The 20042-nt window shown below is 46.1% G+C and overlaps 1 protein-coding gene across 4 annotated transcripts; it reads left to right on the top strand.

Moving 5' to 3' along the window:
• Positions 1-8994: 8994 nt before the first annotated feature.
• LOC120707570 (auxin response factor 2-like) lies at positions 8995-14551 on the top strand. Of its 4 annotated transcripts, none has more exons than XM_039992485.1 (11): positions 8995-9536; positions 9650-9895; positions 9980-10064; positions 10560-10650; positions 10731-10895; positions 11717-11836; positions 11933-12005; positions 12900-13065; positions 13147-14012; positions 14116-14206; positions 14289-14551. In XM_039992485.1, the coding sequence occupies exons 1-10, from the start codon at positions 9282-9284 to the stop codon at positions 14122-14124; spliced, it is 2076 nt and encodes a 691-aa protein (XP_039848419.1). In that variant the 5' UTR covers positions 8995-9281; the 3' UTR covers positions 14125-14206; positions 14289-14551. The 4 variants fall into 4 exon arrangements, with proteins under 4 accessions (XP_039848419.1, XP_039848418.1, XP_039848417.1 ...); XM_039992484.1 differs by having other exon boundaries at positions 8996-9536; positions 11717-11806; positions 14087-14206; XM_039992483.1 differs by having other exon boundaries at positions 8999-9536; positions 14087-14206.
• Positions 14552-20042: the final 5491 nt, after the last annotated feature.

Genomic DNA, 20042 nt, shown 5'->3' with positions numbered 1-20042 from the left:
CGAAACATTAAATATAATAAATAACTTATGTATGGAGTACTAAATATATATGTAAATAAAAAACTAATTATGCAAATATTAAATATAATAAATAATTTATGTATGGAGTACTAAATATATGTAAATAAAAAACTAATTGCATAATTTTGATGTACGTTGTGAGACGAATCTTTTAAACTTAGTTAATCTATGGTAGGACAATATTTACCACATACAAACGAAACGTGCTATAGTGTTTTTCGCAAATACTTTTCGCATGGTTTTTACAACTAAACACAGGCAAAGGCGATCGATAGATGGATCCGCTCCAAGGTCCAAGCTAATCAAAAACAAACGCGACGCAGTTTTGAGGACGAGCAGATCAAAACACCCGTCGTCGCAGCGACGCGAGCCGAGACGACAACGCGCGCGTGGGTGCGGCCCCCCCGGCCGGGCCGGCACCCACCCCGTGCTCCGCTCCCCGCTAGCCCCTCCACGCCGCAGAAGAAATGGCAGAGCGGCTTCCCCCGACCCCGACCTGTCAGTCTGTCACCACCGCTGCTGCTGCGCGCGGGCGGGCTGGTGTCTCGCTGTCCTGCCCGCCGCAAAGACCATAAAAGTTTCTCCCTCGCTCCACGGTCGCAAGCCAACGATGCCTTGACTGTTCACGTACTCACGCGGCAGCTGGCCTGGCGCGCGGGCAGCGAGTGGAGTCCCCAGGCTGCCCAGGCCGCGGACGAGGCGGACGGCCACGACTAGACTCGGTCCTTGGTGGATGCGCCGCCGGGCAGAGGGAGCCCAGCCAGCCCCAGCCGGCGCCGAAGCGACGTGTAGGATGAAGGATCCGTGGACGGCGTCCAGTGAGCGGGAGCAGGGGGTGCCTCGCGTCGCGCTCGCCAGGGCGGGCAGGAGGGGCCCAACCCAATCGCTGAGGGGCGCGAACGGGCCTGCGACCGGTTGGTCGACAGCGCCCTCTCCTCCGGAGGAGGTCCCCGGTTCGATCCCTGTGGGGACGAATTTCGGTGGATTTTCCAAAATTTCCTGATGGCCTTCAACACATGTTGAAAACTGGTGTTTGAGACCATCTCTTTAAGGTAGGCATGTGGGTGTGAGTATAGGTGTCGGTGTCCTGACCCGGAGGCACGGATCCCAACTAGTAAATGCTGCGTGTTTCCTCGTCCCAATTGTTGATGCAAGAGCCAACACAGTAACGCACGGATTTATTCTGGTTCCGGCCACGAGGCCGTACGTCCAGCAAGAGGGTGTGCGATGGCACTGTATTATCTTGCACCCGGAGTGCTTGTAGTAGGGGGTACAGGCGAGGTGAGAGAGGGATGGTGGCTCCCAAGTCTCTGCTAGAAGTGGAGTTGAGCGTGGCGAATAGCGGTGTTGGGACTAGAAGCGAGTGTGTGCTCTGTGGGCGGTGTGATGCCTAGAGAGCTGACCGACCCCCTTAAGGGAAGCTCGCCTCCTCCTTTTATAGACGCAAGGAGGGACGAGTACATGTATAGGGGATCGCGGAAGTCGTCGTTTCTCCCCGAGCTGTGGGGATACAATAGTCGAGTACTGTGGGAAGTACACTGTGGGGTATGGTGTCGGGCGTGGTGGTCGTCCTGTGCATCGTCCTTCCTCGCGGAGATCGCGCCAGTGTCCCGCCAACCCCAGCAGGCGGCGTGGGCGTCGCTATAGGGTGTACTGTCCTCCAGACGTGGCGTGATGGCGTTTTGTGGGCCCTGCAGGTTAGGGTCTTGCTTGTCTCGGCGGTGACAGGGCACGTGACGATCCCGGACCCCCTGGACAGAGTGCCGGCATGCGCACAAAGGAGGTCCGAGGGTCGCGTGGAGGTCCCGGACCCCTCGAGGGGGTGGTCCGGGCCTCCGGCTGCTAGCGCTGGGCGTCCCTCTCTGAGGGGCTCGTGGTGACACTGGATCCCTTCCCGAATACGGGGTGGGTCCGGGGCCATACGTGTGATGAGGTGGAGTCAGGACGGCCAGAGTTGGCAGAATAGTAACAGAACTGTGCCGAGCGCGCTTCGTCCCGCATCGCAAGTCCTACAGTGTTGCCACAGCGTCCGGGTTGGCGGAGCAGGGACCGGAGTTGGCGGATGGGACTCCGGTCACAGCCACTGTGGGGAATGGCGGCCTGACGCCGTCTGTCCTGTGCGCTGTGTAGGAGTGGTTGGCACTTAATACCTCCGTACGACGGGTGGGTGAGCGGCAGGGCCGTTTGTCCCTTATGCCGAGGGGTGGCCTCGAGCGAGGCGGAGATCGCTCCGCGGGTTCGAGGGAGGATACAAGTGGGCCACATGCTGGGCTTCTTTGAGTTCTTTCCTTTCTTCCAGATTGGAAGGAGGTCGTGGGCCTTCGTGGGCCTAGTTGCCTAACGCGTGTTTGCGTTTTTTAGGGTGATCTTAGTACCCCAATTAGGGTGTCCCTAATCGTGGTACCCGACAGTAGCCCCCGAGGCTTTGGTCGAGTCAAGGGATTCGGCCAAAGGGTATTTCGGCCAAAGTGACTCGGCTTTATTTTGTTCGGTCGCGTCTCAGCGCGGTAACCGAGGGCATCTTTTGCTCGTGGAGTGCCGCGTCGTCACGGGCTGCCCAAACCTTCGCCCTTCGACAAGCTTAAAGCTTGGTGCGCGACGCAAATATAAATAGGGGTTGAGGGACTCCTTTTCCTTTCCAACTTCCCTGCTCTTACTTCCAGCATCGCCTAAGTCTCGTAATGTTTTCCCTTGCCTTTTGCGACCGGCCCCCAGATGGGGTGGCCTGGCGCTTTTAAGCTTTGATGCTAGAAGAATGCTTGTGAGCGGCGGGAGAAAGCCGGAGAGGGCGTGCGCACCATCCCTCAGCTTCTGTGGGATCAGCAAAAGAGCATAGGACCCGTGGGGTCCTGCTTCTGCGATGTCCCCCAGCCTGAAGGGGGATGGAGACGCCTGACCTTGGCGTTAGTGCCAGGTTAGGCGGCCGCTCTTCGCATCGTCCCCCCCCGGCAGCAAGGTTGCTCTCGGGGAGACGGTGCAGAGGGTGCTGTCCGCCAGCTCGACCCCCCGCATGGTCTTCGGTGGAAGAGATGCTAGGAGAAAGCTTGCGAGGAGCGCATCCCGCTGGACTCGTGCGGTCTGGGGGCCGTTCCTCGCATCCAAGCAGCCTGGCCGCCATGTCGGCCAAGAACTCGGTGCTCTTCACCAGCGCTCGCTCCTCCCCAAGACAGGGAAAATTGCCACACAGGTGGGCAACGTGTTTGTATTTTTCGACGGCTTCGCGCCGGTAACCCTTTGTAATCTTTAGTTGCATCGAGCAATAAAGTCCCTTTCTTCTTTACGGGGAGGATGACCGAGGGTATAGGGATATACAAAGGGTTACAGATCTCGAATATGTGTGAAGTTTCCTCCGTGGGGGCGCGTCAGCGCACCCGCTAGTGTAGCCCTCGAGGCCTTGGAGGAGTGTTTGTACTCGTCCAAGGGCTATAAACATCATCCCGCTGGGTTGCTTCACTGGGGTGGCCGTCCAGCGTCTTTTTCAGCTGGCATCGGCACTCTTTCAGCCGCCCTCGGCATTCTCAGTGCTGGTACAGCGACCCGGCATTCAGCTTAACCATCCGGCGGGCGCGTGTTAATAGTAGGGGATTTGGTTAGACATGCGGAACTTCACGATCGACGGTCGTCGACTTATTCGAGGGTGCAGCCTGAGCCGCGGTGTGCGAGGAGCCCCCGAGCCCAGGCCTGTGTGAAGGCGTTCAGGGGAACCCTCGACTTTGATTACGACCCTCGTCGCCCTTCCGCAGGGAGGAGGGGTGAAGCGCACCATGCTACCCATGCCCGGGCCGTGAGCTATGGCTGCTTATGTGAGCTATTAGCGGGTAGTTCAAGCGGACGTCCGTGCCCCGTTCGATAAGGGTCAGCTCGTGGTCCATGGACACGTCACATAAAGTGCTTGCGAAGGTTCGCTAGGCGGGGCTCGGACCCGTTCGATAGGGTCCGAGGGCTCGATGCTCTCCCTCGATAGGATCCCCCTACTAGGCACCCTTGACTAGCCTTGAACACTGCGTAGGATGTCTCGAACTCCGCGTTCGAGGGTAGCTTCTACGGCACATCCATGCAGTCCCTGACTCTGGCGATCTGGGGCGCCTGTCGAACCCTCGACAGGCCAGGCTTCGAACCCCTGATCAGTAAGGCCTCGGAATGTGATCCCTTCGAGGGCAAAGAGCCCCCGGGAGGAATATTCCGTCACAATTTGCGAATGGTGCGGAGTCGTGGGTCACGCGAGCGAGTTTTTCGCCGGTCGTGGGCGACGTGGCCCGGTTCGTGTGGTGCGGTGCGGGGGCGCCTTTTCAGTCATCTACCTCGGGTAAGCGAAGCGGCGTGGGCGGCGGCTGACGGATGGAACAGCGCAACAGTCGCGCCGCGCCCGTCGGTTACCGCGCCGTAATTATTGCGGAGTCCGCGCATGGGAGACTCCGCGCTCGTGGGACCCGGCCGTCAGTGACAGCAAAACCTCCCGCATTCAATGTGGTAGATTTCGGCCGTGGCGGCGGATCCGTCCGTTGTCGTGAATAAAAGCGAGGAGAAGGGGGTTGTTTTGGGCTCACCTGGCCATTTGCCTTCGCCTCCCCTGAATTTTGAGCACGTAGCCGAGAGCAAGAGGAAGTAGAGGAAGGAAAGCGAGAGCGCACCTTAGCCACCGTAGAGCTTGCCTCCCCGTGTCCCCCCTTGGTCTGAAGCAATGGCGGACATCCAGGAGCCGTTGCCGTGGGGGAGATCCACCGCCACCGAGGCGGTTTTGGAGCGGCTAGTTGAGGACAGGCTGCTCCCGTTGAACCCCGACTCAGGGGCGCCGGCGTGGATCTCCCAGCGGCCGGAGGAGACAGAGCCGAATCCCGTGGGGTGATTCATGCGGGCGTTGTGCGACCATTATGGAGCGGAGCTGCACAATTTCAGCCCCAACTCCATCTCGTAGGCGGTGGTCTTCGTCGCCGTCTGCGAGGGATATTTAGGGATCGAGGCGCATTGGGATCTTTGGATCCACCTCTTCCGCGGTGGAAGAGATCACAAACCTCACAGGCCGGCCGGAGTAGGTAGTCCTCGCGCGGATCCGCCTTGAAGGAGCCGAACCTCCTCCCCATCGATGACACGAGCATCACCAACTGCCAGGAGATCGACGCCCACCGCAGCCTATCGCCGGGAGCAACGCAGACCGTGGCGCCGCCGCCTCGATGTCGTCGCTCAGTCGAAGATGGAGCAGGGGGGAGGAAGGCCCGAGATGTCGACACATCGCCCAAGGCCACTTTATTCTCCATGGTCCGCTACCGCAGAGAAGGACACCAGATTTGCCGCCGCCGCCGGCAGCACCGCCAGCCCCTTCAACTCCGGCAGCCACCCAGAGTAGCAAAAGACGCGGCGCACATCGCACCTGCGCCACCACGAGACCTAATCCTAGCTACTAGAACCTAGAAAGTAAGGAAGGAAAGTGAATCTAGCCGATTCTGTCGATCCCCCCTCCTCCGGCGCCGGCCAGGCTCCGGAGGCGAGGAGGACGACGAATCGACAGGGAAAGAGAGTCGCCCTTGTTTGGCCGCTCTGGACTGTAGCAGGGGAAAATTTCCTCTCCGAATGATGGCGCCAGTACGCGGCAGGGCCGTCAAAATTGGCAGCGGCAGCAGCTGCCTCAACAGTCTTGCTATGCGATACGAGAGCCATGGCCCATCAATGCTCTGATCTCGGGGGGTCTTGCTCGATAAAAGGGGGCCTGGCTCGTGCTGGCCAGCCCTGGTGTTCGGGCGTACTCCGACGCAGGGACCTTCCCTTGAGGAATTCTTGTGTTCGTGGCGGCCTAACCATGGTGTCACGAGATGGACATCTGGAAACGCTGGCAGTAATGGTAAACCCATCGAGTACACTGAAGATTCGAACAGTTGGTGGATACCAACAACAGCCAACCGTGGTCGTGCATGCACAGCGGCACTCGCACAGTCGCGCTGGTGATTTTCCCCAACAGATCTAAACAAGAAAATTCTGCTTTAAGTTCGGATCGACAAGCATTCATGGCCATGGACAAGCGCAATCCGACAAAAGCGCCTCCTTCAGGGGCAAGATTTTTTTTCTTTCTTTCAGGACGGGTCAAGTCCAATCAGCCTCAGAATGTACGTATATCTGAAAGAATAGGAAGCATGCATCACGTAGCAGCATTTTGTAGCATGGACCATGAGGGACTGGGCCAACTCATGGATCGGAGGCCAGGGTAACTGGTAACATGGCGATGGGCGCCGATGGCCGTGAACCGGAGCACGAGCAGGGTCCCTCTCCCCCACCGGAGCAGCAGCCGCAGCTCAACCGAGCGCATGCAAGCATGTGTCCTGCAACAGAGGACCGGGCCCTCGGCCGCGCGCGCCCATCCAGGGTGGGGGGAGCGACGCCGAGAGGGCATGGCCAACGACAACGTGCCCAGATGGCTGCAGGGAGTTCGATGGCAGTGTCAATCAGGGTTAACTTTTCGGTCGAATTTCGCCGAAATTTCGGTGTTTTTTTCGTTTTCGCTAGTTACCGGGAAGAAAAATTTTGGTATTTTTTGTTTTCAAATTTAAAAATTTAAAAATATTTATAAAAAATTCGAAAAAAATATGATAAAAAACTAGGTGTTCTTCTGAGCAAATAGGACTAGAACACACTCAAATCTAAGATCATTTGCTAGGCTAAAATTAATATTTGAAACCGTAATTTGAATGACTCGTCATTTCATGTGCAAAAATTTGTTTTCTCCCCTCGACTTCAACTAGACTTTGGTTTATCATGATGTTGGTGAGGTACCTATTCAATTTTATACGCACATAAACGCTTCTTCTTTATTTGTCAGGAATTTTAACCAGCTATTAATATGTTTTTCATGACCGAACTCACACTTTAAAATAAAAATTTGTCTGGAGATTTGACTGCTAGGCTTGTACTATATAGGTTGCTTGCCTTGTACGCACGAATAAAGTATCTTTGTCCTATCAAGGATGGTAAACTACCGAGACAGATTAGATTCGTTTTCTTATTTTACAATGTATGCGCAGTCAACAGAATAATTTCTAACATTGTTACACAAATTAAGCTTCCTTGTCAGATGATGAATATATATAACAATTGGTGTACTCTGTTGTATTTAAATGCAGAGAATATGCTACATGGACTTAGTATGGACTATGCCTTTGCCTATGTTGTATCTTTGGATTGTAATAATTCTAATATACTTTGGATGTATTATATTGTAATAATTTATAGGCATATCCGCAATAACAAGAATAATAAAAGTCCAGTTGAGGCCTAAGAGAGAAAATGGAAGTTGTCACATGAAATGAAAGACTTTTAATTGGTAGTTTTTGAAATAATTAAATAACTTTCAAACCATTGCTCAAATGAAAAAGTTCGTAAAACAAAAGTTGTAGATCTCGAAAAACCGAACAAAGTTGGTATTCAAAAGTTTTTCATTTGACCTCGAGAACAGTAGGAAAAACACAAATTACATAATTTTCCGGTCGAAAATCACCGAATTTCGGTTGAAATCACCGAAATTTCGGTCGGAATTCATCGAAATTTCGTTTTTTGAATTTGAGGTCCCTTTCTATTCGGAATTAGCGAATTTCGGCGAAATTTCGGTCGAAATTTCGTTTCCGGCAAACGGCGGGATTCGGAAAAAAAACGAAAAGGTAAACCCTGGTGTCAATGGGGGGGGGGGCGCCAGGCCCGGTGGTGGTGCTGCTGGTGGTACCAGGCCACAGGACGCTCGGCGATCCAGGGCGCCGTACTGTGCTGGTGTGCCCCGCCCGAGTTTGTCACGATCGGCGAGGGACAAGCGAAGAGTTGTTTTGCTTGGCCATGCTGAACGGTGGTGATGGGCGTCAACTGGTTTCATTCATCACCCGCAAAACGTACAAATCCACCTGTTGTGCCGCTCACTCGCTGCACGATCCATACGATTTTTTCCTTGACCATGTCCATGTACAAAATAGAAACCATTACCCTTCAGTTTTATCTAAGTAGCTTAATGTTTTTTTCTCAATTTTTTTAAAAATATAGCTCAATGTCTTTTTTAAAAAAGAAAATAGCTCAATGTCAATGCTGAGTGAAAGTAGGATGCGCCGTTCACGAGCAGCTGCGAGCTCGGCTGCAGAGGCCGTGATGGACGGAGACGAGCATCGTCAGCAGCTTTTCTTTTACAACACTACTGTAGTAAACACACAGAGATACTGCCGTACTAAGGCTTTCTCCAACCATTCCCCCATCCAACCCCTTCCAAACATACTATTTACTATATTTTACTACCTCCCTCCAAAAGATTCCTCTCCCTATAACTCCTTCTCTCCAACCATTCCCCCTATATACCATCACTCATTAACTAACTATTTATTTAACGTTTTTGAATTTAAAAAAAATCATACAGTATTTGTACTGTCATAATACGCATTATCATTGTGTTACGGGGTTCAAACAGGATTAATATCGCGAAGAAACGATGTGATTAGAGATATAGAGGGAATTTCAACTCCCCTCATACATGGGGGGAGTTTCAACTCTCCCACTACGTGGGGGAGCTGTGGGGGAGCCGTTGGACTGCTCGCTCCCCCAAGCCCCCTACGTAGGGTGGGAGGCGCTGTCCAGGGCGCCGTTGGAGGTCGCCTAAGTTGGCAGACTACTGGTCCGCGTTAAAAGAAAAACCTGGCACTGGCAGCGTGAGCAAGTGAGCAAAGGCAGCCGGGCACAGTAGCGTGAGAAGCCCGTCGTCCCCCACCTCTGCCGCTGCCGCAGCGGCTCCCGCCCCTCGCGCTTGCGCTGTCGACCATCGCCGGCCCGGCCACCTCCTTTGCTACAGTGTTTATTCGAGCGAGGCCCATGCCTCTGCTCTGCTGCGTCCGCCGGGCGCGAGAGGAGAGAGAGAGGAAACCAAAGAAGTGTCAAACAAAACCACCGCGGCTTTATCCGATTCTGCCACCAGCAGCAGGGAACGGCAATATTTCAAAGGCCCTAGGCCTGGCTCTCGCCTGCGCCCTACTCGGCTACTCCCCACCACTTCCCCTCCCCTCCCCTCCCCCGCCTACAACCCAACCAGCCAGCCAGCCACCCCAGCCATTCATGGCCATCACCACCATGTGTCGCCGCCCCACCTGCGCCTCCGCCTCCACTCCCCACCCACTCCTCCCCCCGCGCCATTAAGCCCCGGGTCGCGCTCCGTCCGTCGACTCATCGGGCGCTTCTGCTGGTTGCTCGTTCCGCAGAGCCGACCGGGGTGGGGGCGGGGCGCTGCTAGCTGCGGCCTGTGGGCGGCCATGGCGGGCATCGACCTCAACACCGTCGAGGGGGAGGAGGACGAGGAGGAGGCGCCGCCGGCGGAGAGGGCGGGCGGCGCGGTGTGCCTGGACCTGTGGCACGCGTGCGCGGGGCCCGTCGCGCCGCTGCCGCGGAAGGGCAGCGCCGTCGTGTACCTGCCGCAGGGCCACCTCGAGCACGTCGGCGCCGACGCGGCGCCGCCTGCGGCGGTGCCGCCGCACGTCTTCTGCCGCGTCGTCGACGTCAACCTCCACGTGAGTGGTTCGCGCGCGCGCGAGGCTTCGGTCGCGCGGCACGGTGCCCGCGAGCGCAATGTGCTCGAGGTATTGACTGACAGAGAGAGAGAGAGAGCTTCGTTTTCGTGCAGGCGGACGGCGCGACGGACGAGGTGTACGCGCGGGTGTCGCTGCTGCCCGAGGACGAGGAGGCGGAGAGGCGTGCGCGTGCGCGGCCGCGGGAGGACGAGGACGCGGCTCGCGACGGCGAGGGCGCCCCGAAGCCGCTCGCGCGGACGCCGCACATGTTCTGCAAGACGCTCACGGCCTCCGACACCAGCACGCACGGCGGCTTCTCCGTGCCGCGCCGCGCCGCCGAGGACTGCTTCCCGCCGCTGGTACGACCCATTAGCACTGAAGGTCTCCATTATTGGGTTGTGTTCACGTTGTGTTACTGACTCTGTTGGGTTTGGCGAGTGCAGGACTACAGCCTGCAGAGGCCGTCTCAGGAGCTCGTGGCCAAGGATCTGCACGGCACGGAGTGGAAGTTCCGTCATATCTATCGAGGTACGGTAGGAGAGTTTCCTCACTGATTAAGCTAGGCTTCGTGACTGAATATGAGCGGTACCGGTTATGTGCGTTCTGCTTGTTTGTTACGATTCTCTGGAAACATGGGTTCCATATTCTTTGCATGTGAATGGGACTCTGTTTAATGGGATTGCTTCAAATGTGCCCAGTGGGCCTGCATTTTCAGACTTCAGTAGTGAGTAGTGACTGACCAAATGCCTGTTTGGTTTTATTTGGATGATGAACATAATCGAACTACACTAGATTGCAGATTACTGTATTTGCATTTGCTTCATTTCACTCCATAAGTTTAGGCACATTTCTGAACATATGTATCTCAAAGTTAACTTAAACTGTCAGGAAAAGTGACTAATATTTGACAAAAGATCGTGCAACCGGCAAACAGCAATTTCTGAGGAGTTTGTGGATTCTTTTAGTTTTGGATAACTCAGAAATTTGTGGTCCCGAGTTTCTGATAGGCCTGCTTTATTACAGGCCAACCACGAAGGCATCTCTTAACCACTGGATGGAGCGCATTTGTTAATAAGAAGAAGCTGGTCTCTGGAGATGCTGTTCTATTCCTTCGGTATGCAATTTAGCTCATTTTGTCATTAACTGGAACATACTGTACCTTCACTTCTGTAAAGATTTTTCTTCCTTTTCTAGTGGTGAAGATGGAGTGCTTCGATTGAGAGTTCGCCGAGCAGCACAGCTTAAAAACGTAAATCTTATTCCTGCGCTGCATAACCAGTGCTCCAATCATAGGAATCTGGGAAATGTCACACAAGCTGTGGCCTTGAGGACTGTTTTTCACATCTGCTACAATCCCAGGTAACAAAAGTATTTTTTCTGGTTGTTTTGTTATCTTATTCGAATGTCTTTGTCTGTACATGTTTGACAAGGTTGGATTAACGCACAGCTAGAGTTAAGCTAGAAGGTTGTGCACGCTATATATGCAGTAAAAAACAATAGCAAAATGCAAGATCATAATCTTGTTACTTAATGCCTTGTTTAGAGCCATTTAGTAGCAAGGAGACTACTACTTGTTTCAAAACTTCTGATGTGTAAATACATCCTGCCTGTTTTCATGTATCCCATCCAAATTGTTTGAACTACCTCAATAGTGGCTGCTGTGGTTGCTGGGCGCAGGCAGCCCTCTACCATCCATCCCATTCAATTCCTCTCATAGAATGCTGTACTGTGGGGATCAGTCGGAGCACGTAGGGATGCCAACCACTACATAAGCCATAGTTGACCACCAAAATCCAACTCCCTCCTGAGTCCTGACCATGCAAATCCTATCCCTTTTATTTCATCTCCTTGCCCCTGCGCTGTTATCTTGTGTCTCCATTAATAAAAGTTAGGCCATAGCATATGATCCTCAGAATTCGGGAATTATGACAAGGTTCATTTCGATTTTAAGGTTGTTTTTGAATTTTAATCTTTCAAACTTTAGGTAATGACAATGTTATTGATATAAAATAATGTCTAATACTTATGCAGTTCGTTGGTGCTACTTCTTAGTTTTTTTTTAGTTCCAGGATTAAATTTGTGAGTAGTTAGGAGTGTGAGATTTGCAATTTTTGCTAATTTGTCCCCATTTTGAAGGATGTGTGATGCCTTCCTGCTTCTAATAATTCTTGAACTTACAGGCTAAGCCAATCTGAATTCATTGTACCCTATTGGAAGTTCATGAGAAGCTTCAATCAACCATTTTCTGTTGGAATGAGATGCAGAATGAGGTATGAAAGCGACGATGCTTCTGAAAGAAGGTTACTATGGTTCAATAATAATATTCATCTTTGTCAAAGGGTTTGGAATGCACACAGATCATTCTGATTTCACTCATGGTGGGATTCTTTTTTTAGGTGCACTGGGATAATAATTGGAAGCAGAGAGGCAGAGCCTATGTGGCATGGTTCAAAATGGAAATCCTTGGTGGTATGTTCTTTTCTCATGATTTGCATATAAGATGGATGCTGATATCAGTTTCAATATTAGCAGTGTTTTTATGATTATGATTGCAAGCAAAATCAATGCCTGAGTCCAGTAGTACTTTGTTGACGTCCTTCCTGGCTTGCCCTTCTGAAAGGGCATAGTTTTGTTTGCAACTTGCAAGTAGAATCAAAATGTCTGTGCCTAGTGGATATTGAAGATTTGAAGGAACAAATCTGTTAATGTACTCATTAGAAAGCTAGTACTAATGCTTAAAATGTTCAATTTATTTTTTATTTTTTGCTTTGGTTATTATGGATGAGTCGGTTAAGAGAGACCTTAAGGATTGGAATATCTCTAAAGAGATAGCTTTGGATAGGAGCGCTTGGAGACTAGCTATCAATGTGCCTGAACCTTGAACTTATTTCTTTCGGGTTTCATCTCTAGCCTACCCCAACTTGCTTGGGAAAAAAGGCTATGTTGTTGTTGTTGTTGTTGCTGCTGCTTTGGTTATTATGGTACTAATCAAGTTGTACTTATCTAGTGCGTCTGAAATTGATGTTCAATTAATTATTTGCTGAACATCATGCCTCGTCGTAGTTGAAATTCATACTTCTAGTTGGTTTGAGCGAGTTCGTCAGTATACCTAATTGAATAAGAGTTATAGCTTGTAGAAGCTAATCTTAAATAATGCCTCCTCTATTGTTTTCTTACTTATCTTCCAGGATATTTGTAGGATGTAAAATTCAAAGCTGTAGTTTACATGCTATTGTGGATCAGACTTCAGCTTGAGCCTTGATGCAAAGTTTTATCCTGTTTACTATGTTAAATGTTAAATCTGCTCCTTCTGAAATCTTGTTTCAGGCTTCCATATGTTATTGACTGATGTCATCTTGACAGGTCAGATGGGATGATGATATAGAGTGCCGTCGGTCCAATAGGGTTTCTCCTTGGGAGATTGAGCTTACAGGATCAGTTTCAGGATCTCAATCCCATCTGTGCGCTCCAAATTCAAAACGTCTGAAACCATGCCTCCCCCAAGTTAACACGGAGATCATGCTTCCATGTAGGTAGTTTTTCATGTAAAAGAACTATTACCCAAGATTTATGTGTCGTGCTCAATTTTCTCTCTTTTGCTATTTCACAGATGGAAGCGTTTCTTCAGATTTTGCGGGATCTGCCAGATTCCACAAGGTCTTGCAAGGTCAAGAATTTTTGGGTTTCAAAACCCATGATGATACTGCTATTTCAGCTTCGCAGGCAACTGAAGCAAGAAATTTGCAGTATAGTGATGAACATAGTAGCTCTATCAACAAGAGTAACAATATCTTAGGGGTTCCAAGATTTGGTGTTAGATCTCCAACTGGAACCCCTGGGTTTCCCTACCATTGCTCAGGCTTTGGAGAATCACAAAGATTCCAAAAGGTCTTGCAAGGTCAAGAAGTGTTTCGTCCTTTCCGAGGAGATTTGGCTGATGTCCATATAAGGACTGCTGGCATGTATCAACCTGACTGTATGCATGCAACTGGTGCAGCTTATAAATGGCCTACACCGCAAGGGTGTGACTTTCGACAGCGAACAAAACCAGTTCTGTTGCAAGCATCCTCCCCATCATCTGTGCTGATGTTTTCACAAACTAGTTCTAAGGTACCTCACTTGGAGTATGAGTACAGCTGCCTGGATAAGGATGAGGATGGTAGAAATGATAGGGCTGTCCCTACTCAAGACATGGGAAGAAGCAACCAAGCATTATCCCTTTGGCCTCATCTTGTTTCAGGCGAAGCCATAGATGAATGTACTGGAACTGAGAAGATGCACTCCCCTGTCAGTGATGCAGAGCATGAATCAAACAATGAGAGTACCGTTGAAAATGGCTGCAAAATCTTTGGTATCTCATTGGCTGAACAGGTCCGATCATGTGATGAAGCAGACTCTTGCAATGCAAATTGTAATTCTCGGCTCCAGCCTTCACAGCCACAAATATCAAAATCACTAAGCAGCTGTTGGGCCACTGTAAGTGCTTTCTAACCTTTCCCCCCCTTTCGACATTGTTTTGGTGATTGGTCATTAATTTGGAAGCTCTGCAGGTTCATGAGCAAAGGCCTGTTGTTGGCAGGGTGGTTGATGTCTCGCTGGTGGATATGGTTTGATCCATCCGGCTTATCCATGTAGAAGATGCAGAAAGGGTTACCAACTGCAACTTTCATGTTAGTCCGACGCAAAACCTTCTCTGTTTTTTTTTTGTTTTGTTCCCTTGTGCTGATACCTCCAGCCACTGTATTTTTGCAGGGTCGGCAGCCACACGCTGGATGGCAGCATGAATCATGGATGATTATCAAAATTTGTAATGCACCTTAAAGCTTTGAATACCTCATTATTACCTCCATCTCAGGCTACCTTTGTAGCAATTAGTAGTTGTGGTGCGCGAACTACTTGTATCTTTTGAAGCTGTAAGGTTATGTCAAGCCTTTTAGAGGGCTTGTTTGGATCAGAACTATGTTCCAAGTACTTGAATGGTTTCATTGCTCCTGGGGCAAGTCTTTGTTTCGCTATGGTTAATTGGTTCGTCCTGGTGACGCCATATGGTGATGGTGTGTGTGCTTGTCCCCTTCTTGGTTTGTTCAACCAGGAAACAAAGCAATACAGGCGCACTCTTCAAAACAGGTTTTGCAGCAGCAGCATCCCTTCGCTCGTAGAAGCACCTAAGTAGTACTCCCTCTGTTTCAAATTATAATTTGTTTGACTTTTTTATCCTAAGTTTGATCACTTTTTGTTTAAAAAAATTGCGCAAACATTGTCAAATTTAAGTCATTTTTGGAACTTCTATTAATAAAGCAAGCTATAACAAATGAAGTGATATTTTGTATAAATTTTTGAATAAGATGAGTGGTCAAATTTGAGGTCAAAAAAAGTCAAACAGACTATAATTTGGAACGGAATGAGTAACTACTACTCCCTCCAATTTGCTAAGGATCTGGGCTGTAGTGTGTAATCTCAAAAAAGTGTGCGTGCATTATGATTGTGAGTTGTAGTGTGTAATCTCAAAAAAGTCATCTTAACATGACACATGTTATTATATAAAATCCCTTAAATGACACTAGTATGCTTGTCCTAAACTTGGCAAAACACAACTAAAAACTTAGAAATACTAACCCTCGGTAATAACTAACCTCCTATCACTAGTGTTACTAAATAAATGTTCAAACAAGAAAAAAAGTTCAATTTACTCACCTCAACTATAGCTAAAGTTTGGATAATTCCTAAACTATAATTTGGTTCAATTTACCCCTACCATTTAGTTTATTTTACACTTTAATATAATTTATTTTTTATTTCTCCGTACACAAGTTGAATTTTAATTTCAAATTTTGCAGAGCAATAGGCCAGTAGTGGACATCACAATACATATATAGAAAAAAATTATAATTTTTTCCATTAGTTTTCATATAATTTTCAACTCCAATAATTAATTTATTATTAAGAGTAAAATGCACCGTGGGCAAATGAACTTGCAGCGTTGTGTCAAATAGGTCTATGAACTTAGAAACCAGACATCTAGCCCTCGAACTTGCGAACCCGTTCACCCCAGGTCTAGCCCGGTTTTGCATGGCTTGCTTGTCACTGTGCGGCCGGGATTTGCTACAGTGACCCCCTGATTTGCTACAGGATCGTGGTTTTGTTTTTTCCTTTTCTAATTTATTTCGGATGAATCTTCGAAAAATCATAACTCCTCGATACGACATCGTATAAAGATGATTTTTATATGAAAATTGTAACCCTCAACGAGATCTACAACTTTCTAGTTTTGAGTTTTTTCATTTGATGAATTTAAGTTGCCCAAAAAAATTATACAAAAGTATAGCACCATAATAATCACATACTTCTGCTTGTCGCACTAGAAAATTAATATATTTTTTGTTTGTTGTCAAATGAAGACACTTGTATACTAAAATTTTAGCACTCTAAAAGATCTAGATTCTTATAGTTTTAAGTTTTCATATTTGAAGTTGTTAAGATGTCGATAAAACAGTATAAAACAACATATTAAGTACGCGAAAGATGTTGAGGCTTTATACTGTTTTATCAACATCTTAACAACTTCAAATGTAAAAACTCAAAATTATAAGAATTTAGATCGTTAAAAGTGTTAAAATTTTGGTATACAAAGTGTCTTCATTTGACATCAAACAAAAAATATATTAATTTTCTAATGCGACAAGCAAAAATACGCGATTATTATGGTGCTGTAATTTTATATATTTTTTTTGAGCACCTTAACATCATCAAATGAAAAAATTCAAAACTAGAAAGTTGTATATCTCGTCAAGGGCTACAATTTTCATATAAAAATCATCTTCATTCGATATCGTATCGAAGAGTTATGATTTATTTGAAGATTCAGCCGAAATAAATTAGAAAAGTGAAAAACAAAACGCGCTTACTGTAGCAATCCGGGGTAACTGTAGCAAAACCCTGCCTCACAGTGCCATGCAAGCCATGCAAAACGGGCTGGACCTGGGGTGAACGGGTTCGCAAGTTCGAGGGGATAGACGTCTGGTTTATAAGTTCATGGACATATTTGACACAACGCTGCAAGTTCAGGTGCCCACTATGTATTTTACTCTATTATTAAATATCCTAACCTATCAAAATAATAATAAAAAATTATGATGTATTTTTTCTAACATGCGCTATGGTGTGTACTATTATTTTGTAAAATTTCAACTTAAAAATCTCCATGTACATGGAGAAATAAAAATGCTAAATTATATTAGGGGGTAATTTGAACGAAATGGCATAGTTTGAAGGTAAAATGAACCAAACGATAATTTAGAGGGTTATCTAAACTTTGGCTATAGATAAGAAGAGTAATTTAAATTTTTTCATTCAAACAAAAATGCAGGCACCGCATATCTATAGTGGCATCGAACAGTTTGGCAAGAGCACGGGCACGTCTAACTTCATTCAAGAATAACGGCAAACTGGACCACAATTTTGTTCGGATACGGCAATCGATGACCGAGACCGTTCATGGGCTGGCCTAGTCAGCGAGCGCGCGCCAGACTAGCGGCGAGCGATTTCGAACACATCATCCTTTCCCTTTTAGGTTTCCGCGTCTAACACGTCTCTTTCCCTTTCTGTGCTTCGAGCTCCGGTTTCTCTCCTGCTTCCGCATGTTTTTTTAGACCATAACTAATACAAACTTCCGTGTTACATAACTAATGCACACAACTTTTATATAATTTTTTTTATACCACTTGTAAGAGTAATTATGTAACAACTTTCATGATACATAACTTATGCACACAACTTTTATATATTACTTTTGACAGACAACTTATAAGAGTGTAATTTTGTAGCGTCACTTCTGCGATGAACGACACATAACTTAGCTTATTCTAGTCAACTTATACACAACTTATACATATAACTAGCAAGGTGGCCCGCGCAAATAGTGCGGGTGGCTAGTTTTTTTATTCTTCCATCTTCAATTCCTTAAAATTTATGCATATATGCATTTATTTTGTTTTATGGTCACAGTATATTTTCTCTATTACGTGCTGTTTATGGGCTCTACAAATTTATTATTATAGCCGGCAATGGTCGTCATCATTCTCTCAAAGTCTCACTCGTATTCACTTTTTTCTACTCATAGTTTTTTTAAACAATGCTATTAAATTATACTTCTCCATGGCCACACTAACAATTTATTTGGTTGGACCTCATCTCCTCCTAAAACTTCTTTAGTTTTGACTTTAATGGTGAAATCATATTTTTTTCATGGTGGCCCGTGCTAATAGCGCGGGTAGCTAGTTTTTTTTATTTATTTTCTTAAATTTTTATGTTAACAAAATAGTCTATTTGGTATTTTATTTACTGTACCTCTCGTTCTCTCTCGTTGAATACTACTTGCAGCTTCCTATGGGTTTGTATTAAATCATCAGATTTTAAATTGCTTTATTATATATCACATTTCTATATTTATTATATTTTAACTTGCAAAATCTAAATATGAAGATTCAATAATATTAGGTAACCTTGAATATGGACGCATATTGTAGCACATAATATTTAAGTTTGATGATTCGCAAGATGGGGTCAACTTGGATACATATTTATCTTTTTACAAAGTTTTTATATGTAGGTACTTAATATATTTATATGTATGTATTAGTGATGTTGAAGCCAACAACTTGTAACTTAGATGTTGAACTTTGATTTGTGAAATATTTTGAATAATATTAAGTGAAAGAAAATCTAGCCTAGTTGTTAGAGCACCTGAGTAACATCCAGCCGATCTTGATCGGTCATATCCTATTTTTTATTCTGAAATTAGATATTTATTAATTATATTTGACATATACTTTTTGGATTAAATTTAACTGTTAGATGTTCATTAAATCCAATGGTGTATATTCTTTTTAGATTAATGTGTGAATTTATAAATCCTCTCGATGAACGTATTTAATATGGACTCTTTGGGCTAGTTTTAAACATGGCCTCTTTAGGCTAGTTTAGACCGTTCAATCTTCATGACACACGGTATCTCTTTTTAAAATTATCGTGGGAATTTCTAGATACTCTTGGTCAATGTGGTGGCTTCTTTTAACGCTCCCTTGCCTGTTCTTTCAGCGGTAACAGGATGAGTGCCACACTCTTTTTGTCCCTCTTGATGGTTATGCTATTGGTGACATGCATCTCATTGCCTTGGATTTATGATGTATCGATCTCCATCTATCTAGTTCAACTTTGGCTCCTCGAGCCAATCTCACCGATGACGCTTTCACAATAAAGAATCAAGCAAATATATTGGAGACCGCGATGCGAATAGGGGTGATGATTCACTAAAAAAACCTCAAATATGTGATAATCGATATTCACATGTCTAGTTCCACTCTGGCTCCTTGAGCCCTTGAGCCATTCTCACCAAAGACGCTTTGTAATTAAGAATCAAGCAAACAGACGGAAGACCAACATGCGAGGCAAAGGGAGATGATGATGATCCAAAACAAATTTTAGAGCGCTGCATGGTTGGCTTGATTCACACATGCATATATAATTGTCCTCGTTTTTTTCTTTCAAAACTAATATTCTGCCGAGTAGAGTTTGTTGTCATTTATATCATATTTGTGAGATCCATGGCACACTCCAAGAAACATGATTTTGGATTGATGTCCAAATTAAACCTAGTGCATGAAATTAGATAGCTTTAACCTCTCTCCCTTCCCTTCTACTTTTCATGATTTGCACCCTCTATAAATTTGTTGTAGTTTTGATCTGGTCAATTCGGCCAATAGAATTAGTTAAAGGTGGGATGTTTGTCTCTCTACTATTTTCTTATAAAAAGAAAAAAATAAATCCCTAATTTTCTATTTTTATTAGTACGACTGGTTGTTGTTGTTTCTCTTTTTTTGTTGGAAAGAACAGATGAAAAATTAGTAAAGAGATATATTGATCTTATTACTGTTATATTTTTTAATTTTTCTATATTTAATATATGCATACTATTTTTTATAATAATTTAATGTCTTTGATCGTATTCAGCATGGATTCTTTGAATTAATCTTAAATTCTTTTCTTTTCCTATATTTAATATATGCATACTCTTTTTTACAATAACTAAATATCTTTGATCATATTTGGCATGGACCCTTTGTATTAATCTTACATTCTTTTCTTTTCTATATTTAATATATGCATACTCTTTTTTTACAATAACTAAATATCTTTGATTGTATTTGGCATGGACTATTTGATTAATCTAAGCCATTAGATCTTCATAAAATTGGTCCAAATTTTTCTTTTTTTTAGATTAATGTAGGAATTTCTAGCCTCTCTCGACGAATGTGGTGGCTTCTTCTAACACTCAAATATTTATATAACTAGCAAGGTGGCCCGCGCAAATAGCGCGGGTAGCTAGTTATTTGATATTTTCTATGTCACTGCTTCTATTCTAAATTATTAGTCACTTTATTAGGTACATATTATCTTTGTTCTAATTGAAACTAATCTAATTCAAATTAAATTTATAGAAAATAGTAC

The sequence above is a fragment of the Panicum virgatum genome, chromosome 5K (assembly GCF_016808335.1).
Source record: "Panicum virgatum strain AP13 chromosome 5K, P.virgatum_v5, whole genome shotgun sequence".
NCBI classification, from domain to species: Eukaryota; Viridiplantae; Streptophyta; class Magnoliopsida; order Poales; family Poaceae; genus Panicum; species Panicum virgatum.
The sequence above is the reverse complement of the archived record's forward strand: the minus strand, read 5'-3'. Positions and strand labels throughout refer to the sequence as shown.

What these genes read in the sequence shown, in the direction of transcription:
- LOC120707570 (XM_039992483.1), top strand. Translation starts at nt 9,282, where the DNA reads ATGGCGGGCATCGACCTCAACACCGTCGAGGGGGAGGAGGACGAGGAG. An exon ending in AGGACTGCTTCCCGCCGCTG is followed by an intron (nt 9,896 to 9,979) that starts GTACGACCCATT and finishes TGGCGAGTGCAG; the next exon opens with GACTACAGCCTGCAGAGGCC. An exon ending in GATGCTGTTCTATTCCTTCG is followed by an intron (nt 10,651 to 10,730) that starts GTATGCAATTTA and finishes TTCCTTTTCTAG; the next exon opens with TGGTGAAGATGGAGTGCTTC.